The sequence below is a fragment of the Pristiophorus japonicus genome, chromosome 20 (genome assembly GCF_044704955.1).
Source record: "Pristiophorus japonicus isolate sPriJap1 chromosome 20, sPriJap1.hap1, whole genome shotgun sequence".
In the NCBI taxonomy this organism is placed as follows: domain Eukaryota; kingdom Metazoa; phylum Chordata; class Chondrichthyes; family Pristiophoridae; genus Pristiophorus; species Pristiophorus japonicus.
Window position 1 is genome coordinate 87,682,014 of NC_091996.1, and position 21,037 is coordinate 87,703,050.

The 21,037-nt window shown below is 51.5% G+C and overlaps 1 protein-coding gene across 1 annotated transcript in view; it reads left to right on the plus strand.

The window, feature by feature from the left end:
* The first annotated feature begins 4,939 nt into the window (after positions 1-4,939).
* The window catches only part of zanl (zonadhesin, like), a 197,699-nt gene continuing 181,601 nt past the window's right edge, over positions 4,940-21,037 (plus strand). The window contains exons 1-3 of the mRNA XM_070863313.1: positions 4,940-4,988; positions 15,905-15,997; positions 19,704-19,850. Of these exons, the coding sequence (XP_070719414.1) occupies positions 4,940-4,988; positions 15,905-15,997; positions 19,704-19,850 (289 nt within the window). The remainder of the gene's footprint in view (positions 4,989-15,904; positions 15,998-19,703; positions 19,851-21,037) is intronic.

Sequence of the window (21,037 nt, forward strand, 5' to 3'; positions counted from 1 at the left end):
TCAGGGATGCTCAAGAGGCCAGAATTAGAGGAGCGGAGAGATCTCGGGGGGTTGTGGGTCTGGAGGAGATTACAGAGATAGGGAGGGGCGAGGGCCATGAAGGGATTTGTAAACAAGGATGAGAATTTTTAAATCGAGGCATTGCTTAACCGGGAGGCAATGTAGGTCAGCGAGCACAGGGGGTGATGGGTGAGCGGGACTCGGTGCGAGTTAGGACACGGGGCAGCGAGCACAGGGAGTGATGGGTGAGCGGGACTCGGTGCGAGTTAGGACACGGGGCAGCGAGCACAGAGGATGAGGGGTGAGCGGGACTCAGTGCGAGTTAGGACACGGGGCAGCCGAGTTTTGGATCACCTCTAGTTTACGTAGGGTAGAACGTGGGAGACCAGCCAGGAGTGCGTTGGAATAGTCAAGTCTGGAGGTAACAAAGGCACACTCTATTCATACTCTATTTGTTACAGCTCACGGGACAGGCATTAGAACCCTGCAGGAGCTATTCACAGTTGCTGTACTCGTGCCGGTTCATGCCAGTTTGGTGACTCCCATTTTGGGTTGTATAAAAGTACAGTTAAGTTAAGTTACTTTCCTCCTGGCTCAGTTTGTCAGTAATTTACGTGTAACACAACAGATGAGGGCTTCAGCAGCGGACGAGCTGAGGCAAGGGCGGAGACGGGCGATATTATGGAGTTGGAAAGAGGCGGTCTTAGTTACGCTACGGATATGTGGTTGGAAGTGTCGGACAGAAGTTGGGGAGGGGGATGGAGTCAGTTTGTGTTACAAGGGCACCTCCATTCAATACGCTCTTAACATTTGCTAATAATCTCTTGTGCAGAGCCTTCAGAAAGTCCATCTAGATAGCTTTGACAGACACTCCCTTAGCGACCCTGTTAATGATCTCAAAATATCCAACGAGGTTAGTCAGACAAGACCTGCCCTTTACAAATCTACAATGACTAACTCTGATCAGCTCACTCTTGAGAACATAATGGTGTAAAGCGCAAGGGAGGGAGCAATTCCCTGAAATATGTACAGGCGGATTTTCTTGATCCAGCCCAACGAGGAAGGAAACAGTGCTGGAGCTGGTTCTGGAGAATGAAGTGGGGCATGTTTCAGTGGGAGGGCATTTCGGAAACAGTGATCATCACATCGTTACGTTTGGAGCCATTAATCGAATCATAGAAATTTACAGCACGGAAGGAGGCCATTCGGCCCATCGTGTCCGTGCCGGCCGACAAAGAGCCACCCAGCCTAATCCCACTTTCCAGCTCTCGGTCCGTAGCCCTGCAGGTTACGGCACTTCAGGTGCACATCCAAGTACTTTTTAAATGTGGTGAGGGTTTCTGCCTCTACCACCCTTCCAGGCAGTGAGTTCCAGACCCCCACCACCCTCTGGGTGAAGACATTTCCCCTCAAATCCCCTCTAAACCTCCCCCCAATTACTTTAAATCTATGTCCCCTGGTTGTTGGCCCCTCTGCTAAGGGAAATAGGTCCGTCCTATCCACTCTATCCAAGCCCCTCATAATTTTATACACCTCAATCAGGTCTCCCCTCAGCCTCCTCTGTTCCAAAGTGCACAACCCCAGCCTAGCCAATCTTTCCTCATCGCTAAAATTCTCCAGTCCTGGCAACATCCTGGTAAATCTCCTCTGTACCCTCTCCAGTGCAATCACATCTTTCCTGTAATGTGGTGACCAGAACTGCACGCAGTACTCCAGCTGTGGCCCAACTGGTGTTTTATACAGTTCAAGCATAACGTCCCTGCTCTTGTATTCCATGCCTCGGCTAATACAGGAGGCCGGGGTCATTGGAGGGAGCAGCGTGCGGTGACATACCACTGCAGGGAGCAGCGCGTGTTGCTGCAGGAGGGCGACGGCTACGAAGCCAGGTCGCTGATTGCAGTGCGGGCAGGCCCAGCAGGAGGGGCGAAGGAGCGGCGAGAGTCCGTAGAAGGAAGTGACCGGGGCCCCAGGTGAGGCGCGAGTCTGGGGCCCAGAAGAGCCGAGGGCCCAGGGGGCAGCACGGGCCCAGCCCACACTGTGCGATATGTGTGCGCACTGGGTCCGTGCAGCAGAGCTGGTCTCCAGTCGTCCTGGTTAACCCTTGCCACTGGACCAAGACCTCGCTCTGTCAAGCCCCGTGTGGTGGCTGGTGTGCAACGGTCACCCCACGTTAAAAAAATCCACGCACAGGCATCTTCCACCCTTCAGGATGTAGTTCGGGATCCGGAATATTAGGTCCTTCATTGAAACACCTGGGAACTCATCCCTTCTTGGTGTGGAAGCAAGTCATCCTCGATATGAGGGAACGCCTACGATGATGACGAATACAGGAAAGCATTCCTTTATGGAATAGAACAAGGATCAATGAAAGGTGAAGATGCAGGAGGGCCAATATTAATGGGTCGAATGGGGATTGGGCTGGCTTTTCGGCTTCTCTGTTGCCGGGGCGATAATGGTAGTGGGGTGGGAAAGTTAGCTCCGGGAGTAGTTTGTGTCTTAGTTGTTAAGTTTGGGCATCTGGGCCCTGCGTCCGGGGGCGCAGCGCTAAGGGGGGCTTGGTACACCTCTCGTGGCACAAGGATGGAAAAGCCGTAAACTAAAGTGCCGGGCCAGGAGTGCTCCCAGAGAGGCCGGGGGGGCGTGGGCGGCAGGGGTGAAAATCCCTAAAAATCCCCCACAAAAACATTCCCAAAACATCGCCCACGCCCCCACAACACAAACCGCACAAACATTAAAACCACAAACACTCGCACATTACCTTTGACCCCGCCGCCGGGATCGTGGGACCGCTCTTGTTTCCCAGGCGGCTCTACCCCACCCTCCCCCCCCCCCCCCCACCCGCCGGCGGTGCTGCTCAGCGCCGACGCCAAACCGGATCGGAGGACTACGGCAGGGCACTAGAGGCTTCACCACCACCTTTCCCCCCGCTCCGGGGCGAAACCCGCAGCGCAAAGGAGCGGGAAACCCAGCCCCAAGACGGACTTTATGGGTACGCCCGTTCTGGTCTTAACCAAGCGTGTCTTTGACGTCCTCTTCACATCTCCCTCCCCCCCGCTCGCCCCACCAACCAATAATGGTTGAAAAAAAAACAATTAAATATTGTACGAGTTGCTACTTCCCTGCCCTGCACTCCGATCTCCGCCCATCCGTCAGGTCAACCTCACGGTCTCAGAAAGACCAAATTCAGTTCCTTCCATTTCCGTCGGACGTCCCTTCATTTGTGTGTGTGCCTTCGGTATCCTGGGGCCAATATTTACGGGGAGCGGGCGGGGAAGTGGAGCTGAGTCCATGATCGGGCCAGCCGTGACCTTATTGAATGGCGGAGCAGGCTCGAGGGACCACATGGGCGACTCCTGCTCCTATTTCTTATGATCTTATCTCTCAACCAACTGATTATCTGGGTCATTATCACGTTGCTGTTTGCGGGAGCTTGCTGTGCACAAATTGGCTGCCGTGTTTCCCATATTACAACAGTGACCACAATCCAAAAGTACTTTTGTTGGCTGTAAATGTTGGGAAAATGCTGGAGTCCATTATTAAGGAAGCAGTAGCAGGACATTTGGAAAAGCATGATTCAATCAAGCAGAGTCAGCATGGTTTTATGAAAGGGAAATCATGTTTGACAAATTTGTTGGAGTTCTTTGAGGATGTAACGAGCAGGGTGGATAAGGGGGAACCAGTGGATGTGGTGTATTTGGATTTCCAGAAGGCATTCGATAAGGTGCCACATAAAAGGTTACTGCACAAGATAAAAGTTCACGGGGTTGGGGGTAATATATTAACATGGATAGAGGATTGGCTAACTAACAGAAAACAGAGAGTCGGGATAAATGGGTCATTATCCGGTTGGCAAACAGTAACTAGTGGAGTGCCGCAGGGATCAGTGCTGGGACCTCAACTATTTACAATCTCTATTACTGACTTGGATGAAGGGACCGAGTGTAATGTGGCCAAGTCTGCTGATGATACAAAGATGGATGGGAAAGCAAATTGTGAAGAGGACACAAAAAATCTCCAAGGGGATATAGACAGGCTAAGTGAGTGGGCAAAAATTTGGAAGATGGAGTATAATGTGGGAAAATGTGAGGTTATCCACTTTGGCAGAAAAAATAGAAAAGCAAATTATAATTTAAATGGAAAAAAATTGCAAAGTGCTGCAGTACAGAGAGACCTGGGGTCGTTGTGCATGAAACACAAAAAGTTAGTATGCAGGTACAGCAAGTGATCAGGAAGGCAAATGGAATGTTGGCCTTTATTGCAAGGGGGATAGAGTATAAAAGCAGGGAAGTCCTGCTACAACTGTACAGGGTATTGGTGAGGCCACACCTGGAATACTGCGTACAGTTTTGGTCTCCGTTTTTAAGGAAGGATATACTTGCATCGGAGGCTGTTCAGAGAAGGTTCACTAGGTTGATTCCAGAGATGAGGGGCTATACTCATTGGAGTTCAGAAGAATGAGAGGTGATCTTATTGAAACTTATAAGATAATGAGGGGGCTCGACAAGGTGGATGCAGGGAGGATATTTCCACTCCTAGGGGAAACTAAAACTAGGGGACATCGTCTTAGAATAAGGGGCCGCCCATTTAAAACTGAGATGAGGGGGAATTTCTTCTCTGAGGGTTGTAAATCTGTGGAATTCTCTGCCCCAGAGAGCTGTGGAGGCTGGGTCATTGAATATATTTAAGGTGGAGATAGATTTTTGAGCGATAAGGGAGTGGAGGAGGAGCGGGCGGGGAAGTGGAGCTGAGTCCATGATCGGATCAGCCATGATCTTATTGAATGGCGGAGCAGGCTCGAGGGGCCAGGTGGCCTCCTCCTGCTCCTATTTCTTATGTTCTCAAAGCCCTTTGGGACGCCCTGAGGTCCCGAAAGGCGCTACATAAATGCAAGGCCTTCCCTGCCCAAAATGGTGGGTTGGAAATGGGGACGGGTGCGAAGATGGAAGGTATTCTGGCCGGAGTGGACAGGCTGCGCCAACACTCGCCCAGTTAGTGAAGGCCGGCAGACCCAGTAGGCCTTTATTTCCATGGAAACCATTCATCCAGCCCCTCCCCTGCTCTGATTCGGGAAAGTGACCTTTATTAGGGTGACGGTGGAGGGAAGAGCCTAACATGAGCCAAGGATTCCTCACGTAAAGCTGTTTGTTGTGGAACTGACCTTTTCGTTGCAACAGTTACAGGGCGATAGTTTTTTTTTTACTGTCAGTGAATGATAAAGGTGTAGATTTTCTGATTATACCGAAGCATTGTGACCGAGTGTCTCTATTCCTCGGCAACCACGCTGTAATCAAAAAACAAAGCCAACTGAGAGGGCTGGGAGCGTCCTACGAACTAACTGGGCTTGCCACAGTTATCTTCACAAGAAAGAAAGATTTTCATTTGTATAGCCACTACCGGACAGCCAATGAAGTAAAAGAAAGAAAAACTTGCATTTATATAGCGCCTTTCACGACCACAGGATGTCTCGAAGCGCTTTTCAGCCAATGAAGTGTGGTCACTGTTGTAGAGTAGAAAACGCAGCGGCCAATTTGCGCACAGCAAGCTCCCACAAACAGCAGTGCGACAATGACCGGATCATCCATTGATTGCGGGATAAATGGATCAAGACATGGAGGAATAACTCCCCAATAGTGGCCGTGGGATCGTTCACGTCCACCTGAGAGAGCAGACGGGGCCTCGGTTTAATGTCCCATCCGAGAGACGGCACCTCCGACAGTGCGGCGCTCCCTCGGCACTGCACTGGAGTGTCAGCCTAGATGTTTGTACTCCAGTCCCTGGAGTGGGACTTGAACCCACAACTTTCTGGCTCAGAGGCGAGGGTGCTACCCACTGAGCCACGGCTGACATCAACATCAGGATTGATTAGCGGAGCAGGCTCGATGGGCCGAATGGCCTACTCCTGCTCCTATTTCTTATGAAACCTGCCTTAGAGCCTCCCAGTACAAGGACTGCACCCACCTCACAGCCCACCAGTAGCAATAGGGAACATAAGGACAAAGTATTATTTAAATGGTGATGGCTTGGGAAGTGTCGATGTACAGAGGGACCTGGGTGTCCTTGTACACCAGTCAGTGAAAGCAAACATGCCGGTGCAGCAAGCAGTTGGGAAGGCAAATGGTATGTTGGCCTTCATTGCAAGAGGATTTGAGTATCGGAGCAAGGATGTCTTACTACAGTTATACAGGGCCTTGGTGAGATCGCACCTGGAGTATTGTGTGCAGTTTGGGTCTCCTTACCTAAGAAGGGATATACTTGCAATAGAGGGAGTGCAGCGAAGGTTCACCAGACTGATTCCTGGGATGGCAGGACTGTCGTATGAGGAGAGATTGGGTCGACTAGGCCTGTATTCACTAGAGTTTAGAAGAATGAGAGGGGATCTCATTAAAACGTATAAAATTCTGACTGGGTTGGACAGACTGGATGCGGGGAGGATGTTTCCCCGGGGCTGGGAAGTCTAGAACAAGGGGTCACACAGTCTCAGGATACGGGGTAGGAAATTTAGAAGCGAGATGAGGAGAAATGTTTTCACTCAGAGGGTGGTGAACCTGTGGAATTCTCTACCACAGAAGGCTGTGGAGGCCAAGTCAGTGAATATATTTAAGAGGGAGATAGATAGATTTCTAGAAACAAAAGGCATCAAGGGGTGTGGGGATAAAGCGGGAATATGGTGTTGGGGTGGGGGGGATCAGCCATGATCATATTGAATGGCGGTGCAGACTCGAAGGGCCGAATGGCCTACTCCTGCTCCTATTTTCTATATTTCTGTGACCTCAAAACTCGCAGCTCGCCAGTATCAAGGGAGAGCTGCCAACTCAAGCCCATCGGTATCAAGGGAGATCTGCCAACTCAGAGTTTATCAGATTAAGATTACCTCCTATCTCAGAGAGTGTTGCTCGCTCGTGGGACTGAGGTTAACAGTTGCCAGTCTCATTCAGCAATAAAACAGAAGTATGCACTAAACCCAGTGCTACTCTTTGATTATACAGTGGTGACAATATATTTTCCCATTTCTAAAATAGATTTGTGCGATGTTCCACACACGGGATCAGACACAGGAGCAGTGAGAGGCTCTGGATCTCCAGAGCACTGGCTCCCACAGTTTACAGTCCGGGGCAGTTCTAGAAAGCTGGATTTTCATTGGCCTTTGCGCCTCTATTGACATCCCAGAGAGGCGGTAATGGGTATTCTTTTATGTATTTTTTAAATGGTGAGAGATTGGGAAGTGTTGGTGTTCAAAGGGACCTGGGTGTCCTTGTACACCAATCACTGAAAGTTAACCTACAGGTACAGCAAGCAATTAAGAAAGCAAATGGTATATTGGCCTTTATTACAGGAGGATTTGAGTATAAGAGTAAAGACGTCTTACTGCAATTATACCGGGCCCTGGTGAGACCACACCTGGAGTATTGTGCACAGTTTGTGTCTCCTTACCTGAGGAAGGATATACTTGCCATAGAGGGAGTGCAACGAAGGTTCACCAGACTGATTCCTGGGATGGGGGGGAATTGTCCTATGAGGAGAAATTGAGCAGACTAGGTTTATATTCTCTCAAGTTTAGAAGAATGAGAGGTGATCTCATTGAAATATTCTTACAGGGCTCGACAGGGTAGATGCAGGGAGGATGTTTCCCCCCCGGGCTGGGGAGTCTAGAACCAGGGGGTCACACAGTCTCAGGATAAGGGGTCGGCCATTTAGGACTGAGGTGAGGAGGAATTTCTTCACTCAGAGGGTGGTGAATCTTTGGAATTCTCTGCCCCAGAGGGCTGTGGAGGCTCAGTCGTTGAGTATATGCAAGGCCGAGATCGATAGATTTTTGGATATTGAGGGAATCGAGGGATATAGGGATCGGGCGGGAAAGTGGAGTTGAGGTCGAAGATCAGCCATGATCTCATTGAATGGCGGAGCAGGCTCGAGGGGCCGAATGGCCGACTCCCGCTCCTAGTTCTTATGTTCAAATGATTTCCGCCCCGCCGGGAAACTTGGTGCGGGTTTTGCGGGGGGTGCGGAGCAGTACCGGCCGGGCAGCGTCGATCTGGTCTGTAACGCCCTCGGTTTCGACAGTGCGGCGAAATTTGTTTGGAGCGGCGCCTGTAGCATGGGAAAGCGGGCGGTGCGAGCTGTTCCGGCCAGCGGTGAGGGAAGTGCGGTTGGGTTTTTTTTTTGTGTTTTATTTTTGCGATTTATCCTTATGTGGGGTGAGCGAGGTATTGGGAATATTTTTTCTGGGGTTTATTTTGCCGTTTTCCACCCCCCCCCCCGGGGAAGCCTCTCTTAGACCGGCTCTCCTTAGCTCGAGATTGTCAGTCGCTCAGCCGGCCTAGCGCCCTAAGAGAGGCGCGCAAAGCCGCCCTTAGCGCTCCGCCCCACACTCGGGGGCCCAGCTGCCGGATTTTGCGGCTGCAGACACAAAACCATTCCCCGGCGCAAGATTTAGCACCCCGCCACCATTACCGCCCGAAAAAGGTCTCCAATCGAAAATCCCGCCCGCAGTACTGACTCGCACAGTTTACAGCCCGGGGCGATGTAAGGCCCCCTGACCCCAGAGTTTCCCGCCCAGGATATCGAGGTTATCGCTTTCGATCTTACTGGCTCCAAAATAAGATCACGATAACGCTTTGCTATGACACAGTTCCCTTGCAATTATACAACACAGCTCCACCCAGCTACATCCAACCTTTGAACCCCCCCCCACCCCCAATCACAAGCCTATAAAGACGAAAGTGAACGTCAGGCTCATCCACTCGCTTCTGGCTATGGGCTGCAGTAATTAGGACTAATTTACCATTTGAATGATGAAGATCTCAAAGTACCGTCAATTAATGGCCCTTATCGTTGTTGTCTTTGGCCTCGTCGCTGTCTCCTCTGGGTCCCGGTGAGTGTGCTCGCGTCCCGTGGTACTAAGTGGCGCTGTCGGTGGTTCAAAGCAAGGAGAGGCGCCTAGCCTTGGAGACCAGTAAGATCCCAGATCCTACCTCCCCGCCCCACCCGTTCCCCAAACCCCAATCCTCGGTCTGTTGACCGGAGGGATGGCAGTGCGGGAAGGGAAGGCAGGGTGGGTGCAAGGACAGAGGCGGGGAGGGGGCAGGGCAGCAAATTTGGCCTCAGCTCCCGGTTTGGGCTCGGGGGAGAAGGAAGCCAGTCGGGCGAGGGCGGGGGCACGGTCGGGCTGCGGTGCGACACACGCTGCGGTCAAACAGCCCGCCGGCAGTCAGGATCGAGTAACCGAGAGCAACCAGCGCCCGCGGAGCTGCTCGGCCCAGCGACACCTTGGGGGAGAAAATTGCCGAGGGAAACGTTTCCAAAAATGAAATAGCACGGTTTGTGTTGCCGCCTCTCTCTCGATTAAAAAAGGAAAGACTTGCATTTATATAGCACCTTTCGCCACCTCCGGACATCCAAAAGCGCTTTACAGCCAATGAAGTACTTTTTGGAGTGTAATGTGGGAAACGCGGCAGCCAATTTGCGCACAGCAAGCTCCCACACACAGCATTGAAGCACTGACCACACTCGATCAGCTTCACTGGGCGGACCACATTGTCCGCATGCCAGACACGAGACTCCCAAAGCAAGCGCTCTACCCGGAGCTCCTTCACGGCAAACGAGCCAAAGGTGGGCAGCGGAAATGCTACAAGGACCACCCTCAAAGCCTCCCTGATAGAGTGCAACATCCCCACCGACACCTGGGAGACCCTGCCCTAAGTGGAGAAAGTGCACCCGGGAGGACGCTGGGCTCCTTGAATCTCAACGCCGCGAGCGTGAAGAGGTCAGGCGCAGGCAGCGGAAGGCGCGCGTGCGGCAAACCAGCCCCACCCACCCTTTCCCCCGACGAATGTCTGTCCCACTTGTGACAGGGTCTGTGGCTCTCGTACCGGACTGTTCAGCCACCAAAGAACTCACTTTAGGAGTGGAAGCAAGTCTTCCTCGATATCAGTAGGGACTGCCTATGGAAAGAGGGTGGGAAACGCAGCAACCAATTTGCGCACAGCAAGCTCCCACAAACAGCACTGTGGTAATGACGCAGATAATCTGTTTTCTAGGATAGAGGGATAAATATTGGCCCCAGGACACCGGGGATAACTCCCAAGGGAATACAAAGCAAACCTGTCCTCATAATTTAACCTTTTTAGCCCCGGGGGTATCATTCTGGTGAACCTGCGCTGCTCCCCCCTCCGAGGTGGATATATCCTCCCCCGATGGGCGGGGCCCAGAACTGGACGCAGTTACTCCGGATGAGGGTCTGACCAGAGCTTTATATAACCGTAGCATACCTTCCACCCTTTGATCTTCAGCCCCCTTTGAGATAAGGACCAAACGTCAGCATTTTGAAAGGAATCAATCGAGTGGATAGTGAGAAACCTTTTCCCACTGGTGGGGGGCGGGGGGGGGGGATATTCTGGGACAAGGAGGCGTAACCTTAAAATCAGAGCCAGGAGAGAAGTTAGGAAGCACTTTGCGACATCCTGAGATCGTAAAAGTCGCTGTATTTGTTATGTATGTATAACAGAAGTATACTCCCTGTACACTCAAGGTACAGTTACATAAGACCACTGGATGTGCCTTCACACTGTATACACTATGCCTGTACCACTAGAGGGTGCAACTGGTGGAGACCTAGGGGTCACCTGTACACAACAGGTAACCAGGTATAAAAGGGAGCTCAGCTCACCTTACTGTACTCTCACTCAGGAGCTACAATAAATGGACTAAGGTCACCACAGTTCAAGTACAATACCTTACCTCGTGGAGTCATTACTACAGTGCTTAGAGACGCAATAGTATAAATGCAATCTTTCTCATTTGTTTCATAGAAACGATATAGGTAACAATTCAGTTCTTATGCATTTGTATTCAGAACTCTTAATGTGTCACTGTCCCCACCCTGCCCTTCATCATCATCACAGGCAGTCCCTCGGAATCGAGGAAGACTTGCTTCCACTCTAAAAGTGAGTTCTCAGGTGGCTGAACAGTCCAATACGGGAATTACAGTCTCTGTCACAGGTGGGACAGACAGTGGTTGAAGGAAAGGGTGGGTGGGACTGGTTTGCCGCACGCTCCTGCCGCTGCCTGCGCTTGCTTTCTGCACGCTCTCGGCGACGAGACTCGAGGTGCTCAGCGCCCTCCCGGATGCACTTCCTCCACTTAGGGCGGACTGGGCTTTGGCCAGGGACTCCCAGGTGTCGGTGGGGATGTTGCACTTTATCAGGGAGGCTTTGAGGGTGGTCCTTGAAACGTGACCCTGCCCATGTGGTGTATTTTGCAAACTTTGTGACCCATCCACTTTTGGGTTTCTGATACCCTGTATATTGTTATACTGGCAATTTAATATGTTCTTAGTGTCAGCTGTGGCTCAGTGGGCAGCACACTCGCCTCGGAGTCAGAAGGTTCGAGTCCCACTCCAGGCAGTTGAGGGAGCGCCGCACTGTCGGAGGTGCCGTCTTTCGGATGAGACATTAAACCGAGGCCCCATCTGCTCTCTCAGGTGGATGTAAAAGATCCCACGGCACTATTTCGAAGAAAAGTAGGGGAGTTATCCCCGGTGCCCTGGGGCCAATATTTATCCTCAATCAACATAACAAAAAAGACAGATGATCTGGGTCATTATCACATTGCTGTGTGTGGGAGCTTGCTGTGCGCAAATTGGCTGCCGCGTTTCCTACAGTACAACAGCACGACACTTTGCAAAAATGTTTCATCGGTTGTAAAGCGCCTTGAGACGTCAGGTGATCATGAAAGGCGCTATATAAATTCAAGTCTTTATTTCTTTCTTATTTTGTATCATTTATTTTTAACAAGTATTTTATTGCTATTTCAACAACAACAGCAGCAGCTTGCATTAATATAGTGCCTTTAACTTAGTGAAATGCCCCAAGGCACTTCACGGGAGCGTTATCAAATAGAATTTGACACCGAGCCACATAAGGAGATATTAGGGACAGGTGACCAAAAGCTTGGTCAAAGAGGTCGGTTTTAAGGAGCGTCTTAAAGGAGGAAAGAGAGGTAGAGAGGTTTAGGGAGGGAGTTCCAGAGCTTTGGGCCCAGGCAACAGAAGGCACGGTCACCAATGGTGGAGTGATTAAAATTGGGGGATGCTCAAGAGGTCAGAATTGGAGGAGCGCAGATATCTCGGGGGGGGGGGGGGCGGGGGGGGGGTGCGTTGTGGGGCTGGAGGTGATTACAGAGATAGGGAGCTTAACCCCAGCCTATCCCAGTGGTACAGCTCCTGCCTGTCCCTAGACTGGTTAGTGCCAGTGCCCCATGAAATGGACCCAGTATTCCAGCCACACCTTCACTGTCTGATGTTTGACCCTACACCAATCAACACGTGGCTCGGGCAATAATTGCCAGCCCCGATTTAGTCCCGAGCTCCTGACACGCCCTCAGCTGGACCTCCTCCCTGTTCTTTCCTGTGTCGGTGGTTCTGACACGGACCATGAGTTCAATCCTCCATAAACTAGAGGTGATCCAAAACCCGGCTGCCCCCGTGTCCTAACTCGCACCGAGTCCCGCTCACCCATCACCCCCTGTGCTCGCTGCCCCGTGTCCTAACTCGCACCGAGTCCCTCTCACCCATCACCCCCTGTGCTCACTGCCCCGTGTCCTAACTCGCACCGAGTCCCGCTCACCCATCACCCCCTGTGCTCGCTGCCCCGTGTCCTAACTCGCACCGAGTCCCGCTCACCCATCACCCGCTGTGCTCGCTGTCCAGTGTCCTAACTCGCACCGAGTCCCGCTCACCCATCGCCCCCTGTGCTCGCTGCCCCGTGTCCTAACTCGCACCGAGTCCCGCTCACCCATCACTCCCTGTGCTCGCTGTCCCGTGTCTTAACTCACAACGAGTCCCGCTCACCCATCACCCCCTGTGCTCGCTGCCCCGTGTCCTAACTCGCACCGAGTCCCGCTCACCCATCGCCCCCTGTGCTCGCTGCCCCGTGTCCTAACTCGCACCGAGTCCCGCTCACCCACCACCCCCTGTGCTCGCTGACCCACATTGGCTGCCGGTTAAGCAACGCCTCGATTTCAAAATTCTCATCCTTGTTTTCAAATCCCTCCATGGCCCTCGCCCCTTCCCTATCTCTATAATCTCCTCCAGCCCTATAATCCCCAGCACTCTGCCTATGCCGACCTTTTGAACATTGCCGATTTTAAACGCTCCACCATCGGTGGCTGTGCCTTCAGCTCCCTGGCCCCAAGCTCTGGAACTCCCTCCCTAAACCTCTCCGCCTCTCTTTCCTCCTTTAAGACGCTCCTTTAAACCCACGTCTTTGACGAAGCTTTTGGTCATCTGCCCTAACATCTTCCTTATATGGCTCAGTGTCAAATGTGTGTTTTTGGATAACAATCCTGTGAAGCACCTTGGGACGTTTCATTGGGCCTGAAATTCCGATCGAGGTCTTCCCGCGGGCAATCGCCTACTTGTTCCTGCTATGCCCGCGCGTACTTCCGATCCTGAGGCCTTCACTCCTTACGCATCGCAGCACGTGCACATCGGGACGTCCGTGTGCTGGAGCTGGAGTCACATGGCTCTGGGCAGCCAATCAAGGTACAGTACTCTTTCATTCATAATAATGGGAACTCCGTAAGGCGTTCCCATTATTATGAATGAGAAACACCCCCAAACATACAAAACACTAATAAAAAACAGAAAAATACACTATATATCTAAGATTCATAAATTAAAGTTCTTATAAAAAAATATATTTTCCCGACTTTTAAAAAAGTTTTTTTAATTATGCCTTAAAATAAACTTACCGTAGTGCGGAGGGTTTTTAACCAATAAAATGTGTTTTTATAACTTTATTTTAAAATGTTTTTTGCGTATTTTTAAACACTTGCGCCTGTAACAGTAGGCGACATGCCGGCTTTTTCAGACGCAAGTTTTTCGAGGACATTTGCTGGGCAAGATATTCGTAAATATCGATCTTGCCCTGCAAGTGTCCTCGTTCCCGAGATGCAGAGGATCTGTCAAGCCAGAAACTTGATAGATCGGAAAAGCCGGTTTTCAGCGCATTGCGCACGGCGAAACCCGGCTTTTCCAATGCCTTCCCGGGTCCGTACAAACTTCATACAGACCCGGGACATCGGAAATTCTGCACCATTATGTCAAAGGTGCTATATAAATATAAGTTGTTGTTGTTGGTCGGGGCCAGGTTCTGAGGTCCCTCCATCCCTGCCTCCACTACGATCCCCCTTGTACTGCTGACTCCCAGTCACACACTCCTCTTCCTCTCTCTACGTAAGAACACAAGAAATAGGAGCAGGAGTCGGCCATTCGGCCCCTCGAGCCTGCTCCGCCATTTAATACGATCATGGCTGATCCGATCATGGACTCAGCTCCACTTCCCCGCCCGCTCCCCATAACTCCTTACCCCTTATCGGTTAAGAAACTGTCTATTTCTGTCTTAAATTTATTCAATGTCCCAGCTTCCACAGCTCTCTGAGGCAGTGAATTCCACAGATTTACAACCCTCAGAGAGAAGAAATTCCTCCTCATCCCAGTTTTAAATGGGCGGCCCCTTATTCTAAGACCATGCCCCCTAGTTCTAGTCTCCCCCATCAGTGGAAACATCCTCTCTGCATCCACCTTGTCGAGCCCCCTCATAACCTAATACGTTTCGATAAGATCACCTCTCATTCTTCTGAATTCCAATGAGTAGAGGCCCAACCTACTCAACCTTTCCTCATAATTCAACCCCCTCATCCCCGGAATCAACCGAGTGAACCTTCTCTGAACTGCCTCCAAAGCAAGTATATCCTTTCGTTAATATGGAAACCAAAACTGCATGCAGTATTCCAGGTGTGGCCTCACTTATACCCTGTACAACTGTAGCAAGACTTCCCTGCTTTTATACTCCATCCCCTTTGCAATAAAAGCCAAGATTCCATTGGCCTTCCTGATCACTTGATCTACATTGGTGTGACTGCATTCTGGAGTACATGATCCAGATATTCCTCTCCCTCCCTTACGTATCGCAGTGTCTCTGACTCGCTCTCCAGCTCAATGACTTTGAGCTGGACTGTCTCTAGTCGTGGTCCTCCGTGACAGTCTCACTGTCCACAACTTCCTACATTCTGCAGTCCCGATCCATTGCCTGTGCTGCCATTGTTATTCATTATTAACCTCTATTTTCTCATGCACCTCCGATCCTAAATTCTGACCATGACTCCAATGCTGTGTCAGCTGTGGCTCAATGGGCAGCACCCTCGCCTCGGAGTCAAAATAGGTCGTGGCTTCAAGTCCCACTCCAGAGACCGGAGCCCATAATCCAGGCCGACACTCCCAGTGCAGTGCTGAGGGAGCGCCGCACTGTCGGAGGTGCCGTCTTTCAGATGAGACGTTAAATCGTTTGCCCTCTCAGGCACTATTTCGAAGAAGAGCAGGGGGAGTTATCCCCGGTGTCCTTGAACCAATATTTATCCCTCAATCAACATAACAAAAACAGATTATCTGGTCATTATCACATTGCTGTTTGTGGGAGCTTGCTGTGCGCAAATTGGCTGCTGCGTTTCCCACATTACAACAGTGACTACACTCCAAAAGTACTTCATTGGCTGTAAATCGCCTTGAGACGTCCGGTGGCCGTGAAAGGCGCTATATAAATGCAAGTCTTTCTTTCTTATTTTGTATCCCTTATTTTTAACAAGTATTTTATTGCTATTTCAACAACAACAACAGCAGCAGCTTGCATTAATATAGCGCCTTTAACGTAGTAAAACATCCCAAGGCGCTTCACAGGAGCGTTATCAGACACAATTTGACACCAAGCCACATAAGGAGATGTTAGGGTCAGGTGACCAAGTACTTTGAGATGCCCGGTGGTCGTGAAAGGCACTATATAAATGCAAATCTTTCCTTCAACAAGTGGGCGGATAAACATGTAATGACCCCCGTGTGTTTCTTTGACAGACGAAGAAAGCAGCCAGCGACTGCCCCACGTCAACATGGAGATCGCCCTTCCAAGCCCTCCAGGACTGGACCAGGTCAGTACGGACGAGACGTGTAGGGATCGGGGCCTGTGGGGACCGCGCGATCACAGCGATAGTTGGGTGAGGCACGGCTTCAAGCCTCTTCCCACCAGTTCCCCCATTCCCCTTCTCAGCATTGCCAGGGTAACATAATGGGTAATATAGAGTGAGCTCTGTACTGTCAGGGTAATGTAGAGGGAGCTCTGTACTGTCAGGGTAATGTAGAGGGAGCTCTGTACTGTCAGGGTAATGTAGAGGGAGCTCTGTACTGTCAGGGTAATGTAGAGGGAGCTCCGTACTGTCAGGGTAATGTAGAGGGAGCTCTGTACTGTCAGGGTAATGTAGAGGGAGCTCCGTACTGTCAGGGTAATGTAGAGGGAGCTCTGTACTGTCAGGGTAATGTAGAGGGAGCTCTGTACTGTCAGGGTAATGTAGAGGGAGCTCCGTACTGTCAGGGTAATGTAGAGGGAGCTCTGTACTGTCAGGGTAATGTAGAGGGAGCTCTGTACTGTCAGGGTAATGTAGAGAGAGCTCCGTACTGTCAGGGTAATGTAGAGGGAGCTCTGTACTGTCAGGGTAATGTAGAGGGAGCTCTGTACTGTCAGGGTAATGTAGAGGGAGCTCTATTGTCAGGGTAATGTAGAGGGAGCTTGGTACTTAAGCAAGTGGGAAGGGTTTAGGGAGAGAGCGGGCCATGAAAGCTGACAGCCCCGCCCCCTCAAGTGATGCAGGCTGGGATAGATGGGAAGCCCCAGGGAGAATGGGAGGAGGCCACGAACTGGCACGGTGAGCTTTAGGGTCTGCTTGAGGGGGACAGGGGCGAGGCAGTGGGTGGGCTTGCAAACCAGGCTGGAGAACTTGACTGGAGTTCGATATTCCCGCTCACTGTTTTGGCCTTTGCCCCCTGACCCTGCCAGAAACCAGTCAGTGTCGGGCGGGCACCCTGTCGCCAGGCTAAGGGGCGTACCGTCATTGACAGCTGGTCCACCAAGGCTAGCACCCGCCCCCCCCCCCCCCACCCCGCCCATCCGCACCACATGCACCATGCTGGCCGGAATATCATGAAAGACACGTCCTCCTGTAGGCTGTAGGGTGACTTGGACAGGTTAGGTGAGTGGGAAAATGCATGGCAGATGCAGTATAATGTGGATAAATGTGAGGTTATCCACTTTGGTGGTAAAAACAGGAAGGCAGAATATTATCTGAATGGTGACAAATTAGGAAAAGGGGAGGTGCAACGAGACCTGGGTGTCATGGTACATCAGTCATTGAAGATTGGCATGCAGGTACAGCAGGCGGTGAAGAAGGCAAATGGCTTGTTGGCCTTCATAGCGAGAGGATTTGAGTATAGGAGCAGGGAGGTCTTACTGCAGTTGTACAGGGCCTTGGTGAGGCCTCACCTTGAATATTATGTTCAGTTTTGGTCTCCTAATCTGAGGAAGGACATTCTTGCTATTGAGGGAGTGCAGTGAAGTTTCACCAGACTGATTCCCGGGATGGCAGGACTGACATATGAAGAAAGACTGGATCGACTAGGCTTATATTTACTGGAATTTAGAAGAATGAGAGGGGATCTCATAGAAACATATAAAATTCTGACGGGATTGGACAGATGAAATGCAGGAAGAATGTTCCCGATGTTGGGGAAGTCCAGAGACAGGGGTCACAGTCTAAGGATAAGGGGTAAGCCATTTAGGACCGAGATGAGGAGAAACTTCTTCACTCAGAGAATTGTGAACCTGTGAAATTCTCGACCACAGAAAGTTGTTGGGGCCAGTTCGTTAGATATATTCAAAAGGGAGTTAGATGTGGCCCTTACGGCTAAAGGGATCAAGGGGTATGGAGAGAAAGCAGGAATGGGGTACTGAAGTTGCATGATCAGCCATGATCTTATTGAATGGTGGTGCAGGCTCGAAGGGCCGAATGGCCTACTCCTGCACCTATTTTCTATGTTTCTATGTTTCTATGTTTCTATGTTTCTCCTTCCCTCCTCCCCCACGGAATCCCTTGCGAGGGGCCAAAGACCCAGAGAAAAAACTCCAGCGCCCCACGAGGGAAATAAACGCTCTGGGGAAAATCCCTCTCCTAGTGTAACACAGAGCGCCCCCTAGTGGAGAACTGCTCCACCTAGTGGACTACTGTGGTATTGCAACTACGGATGTAAATACCATAAAAGGGTCATTTGACAAGGGACATTACAACTTCCTGCAGAGCGACCTGTGTATTTTGTGATGTTGTAAAGAATATATGACACCGATGCCGCTCAGGCAAAGGAAACCAGCCCCAGGGACCATGTGTTATCTAGAACAGTGGTTCTCAAACTGGGACACCCTGAACAGTGGATACTGTCCATGGGGAGGGTGGGGTCTGCGATCAGAGGTCACGTTAAGCCTGTTCCTCTTTTATAAAACCCACAGCGATTCGGTTCTTGCAGATTATTCTCAAGGGCCCGGGGTCCGCCTCCTCACAGAGGCCCACAGCTCTCGTTCCCATAGCGACCGGCGTTCACCTGCCGCTCGGTCCTATTTCTCTCCCTGGAGCCGCCACCCCTCCCCCTCTCCATCTTGTCCTTCCGTCACACAATCAGAGCCGCGGGGACCTTCAAACAAACACCTCAACGTGTTCAGGCAAACAGGAACGGCGTCCCCCTCCCTGGTCGCCACAGTTACAGAACATGCCAGTGTGCCAATATTGGCGGTGTGTCCAGCTCCCACTCCCAGTGCAGTGCTGCGGGAGCGCCGCACTGTCGGAGGGGCAGTACTGAGGGAGCGCCGCACTGTCGGAGGGGCGGTGCTGAGGGAGCGCCGCACTGTCGGAGGGGCAGTGCTGAGGGAGCGCCGCACTGTCGGAGGGGCAGTACTGAGGGAGCGCCGCACTGTCGGAGGGGCAGTACTGAGGGAGCGCCGCACTGTCGGAGGGGCAGTGCTGAGGGAGTGCCGCACTGTCGGGGGGGCAGTACTGAGGGAGCGCCGCACTGTCGGAGGGGCGGTGCTGAGGGAGCGCCGCACTGTCGGAGGGGCAGTACTGAGGGAGCGCCGCACTGTCGGAGGGGCAGTACTGAGGGAGCGCCGCATTGTCGGAGGGGCAGTACTGAGGGAGCGCCGCATTGTCGGAGGGGCAGTACTGAGGGAGCGCTGCACTGTCGGAGGGGCGGTGCTGAGGGAGCGCCGCACTGTCGGAGGGGCAGTACTGAGGGAGCGCCGCATTGTCGGAGGGGCAGTACTGAGGGAGCGCTGCATTGTCGGAGGGGCAGTACTGAGGGAGCGCCACACTGTCAGAGGGGCAGTACTGAAGGAGCGCCGCACTGTCGGAGGGGCAGTACTGAGGGAGCGCCACACTGTCGGAGGGGCAGTGCTGAGGGAGCACCGCACTGTCGGAGGCGCCGTCATTCGGATGAGTCATTAAACCGAGGCCCCGTCTGCTCTCTCAGGTGGATGTAAAAGATCCCATGGCCACTATGTGGAAGAAGAGCAGGGGAGTTCTCTCCGGTGTCCTGGGGCCAATATTTATCCCTCATGCAACATAACAAAAACAGATTATCTGGGTCATTATCACATTGCTGTTTGTGGGAGCTTGCTGTGCACAAATTAGCTGCCACGTTTCCCACATTACAACAGTGACTACACTCCAAAAGTACTTCATTGGCTGTAATGCGTTTTGAGACGTGCGGTGGTCGTGAAAGGCGCTATATAAATGCAAGTCTTTTTACCGTGCTGATGATCGGCGATTCTATTTTACAGCTGTGTTAGCGGCCTGCGATTTCAATGACAACGCCAAACCCTTCTGCGATTGGACCCAAGCTACCGGTGATAATGGCGATTGGAGGCGAACCTCCGGGAAAACTCCAACCGAGGGCACGGGCCCTCCCGGGGACTATCCCGACGGAAGTAAGGAATTTCCTTCACCTCCCCCTCTGCCTCTCCCTCTCTCTCTCTCTCTCTCTCTCACTTGTATTCTACCACAACTCCGCTTGTTACGCTGCCGTTCGTTACAGCAGCGAGATTATCGGCCGGTCTCAAACTCGAGTTGCCAACTCTGGTTGGACGTTTTCCTGGAGGGTTCATCACATGACCTCCCACCAACCGCCCCACCCGGTCAAACAGCCTTTACACTCGAACATGAGAAAAAGTCGGCCATTCGGCCCCTCGAGCCTGCTCTGCCATTTAATATCATGGCTCATCTGATCATGGACTCAGCTCCACTTCCCTGTCCGCTCCCTATAACCATTGACTCCCTTATCGCTCAAAAATCTGTCTATCTCTGCCTTAAATATATTCAATGACCCAGCCTCCACAGCTCTCTGGGGGCAGAGAATTCCTCAGATTCACGACCCTCTGAGAGAAGAAATTCCTCTTCATCTCCATCTTAAATGGGCGACCCCTTATTCTGAAACTATGCCCCCAGTTCTAGATTCCCCCACGAGGGGAAATATCCTCTCTGCAGCTACCCTGTCCAGCCCCCTCAGAATCGTATATGTTTCAATAAGATCACCCCTCATTCCTCTAAACTCCAATGATTACAGGCCCAGCCTGCTCAATCTTTCCTCATAAGACAACCCCTTCATCTCCGGAATCAACCGAGTGAACCTTCTTTGAACAGCGTCCAATGCAAGTGTATCCTTCCTTAAATACGGAGACCAAAACTGTATGCAGTACTCCAGGTGTGGCCTCACCAATGCCCTGTACAGTTGTAGTAGGACTTCTCTGCTTTTATACTCCATCCCCCTTGCAATAACTGCCCCATCCCCCACAGCTACTTGAATAGACAGAAGAAAGTCCTGTGAGTTTTAAAAAAAATATTCGATCAGACGATGTGGGCATCGCTGGAAATTTATTGCCCATCCCTAATTGCCCCTGGGAAAGTGGTGGTGAGCCACTTTCTAGAACCACTGCAGTCCTATATGGTGGTTTGGTACAACTGAGTGTCTCGCTGGACCATTTCAGAGTGAACCATGTTGCTGTGGGTCTGGAGTCACATATAAGCCCAGACCGGGTAAGGATGGCAGATTTCCTCCTCTAAAGGGGCATTAGTGAACCAGATGGGTTTTTAGGACAATCCTATAGTTTCATGGTCA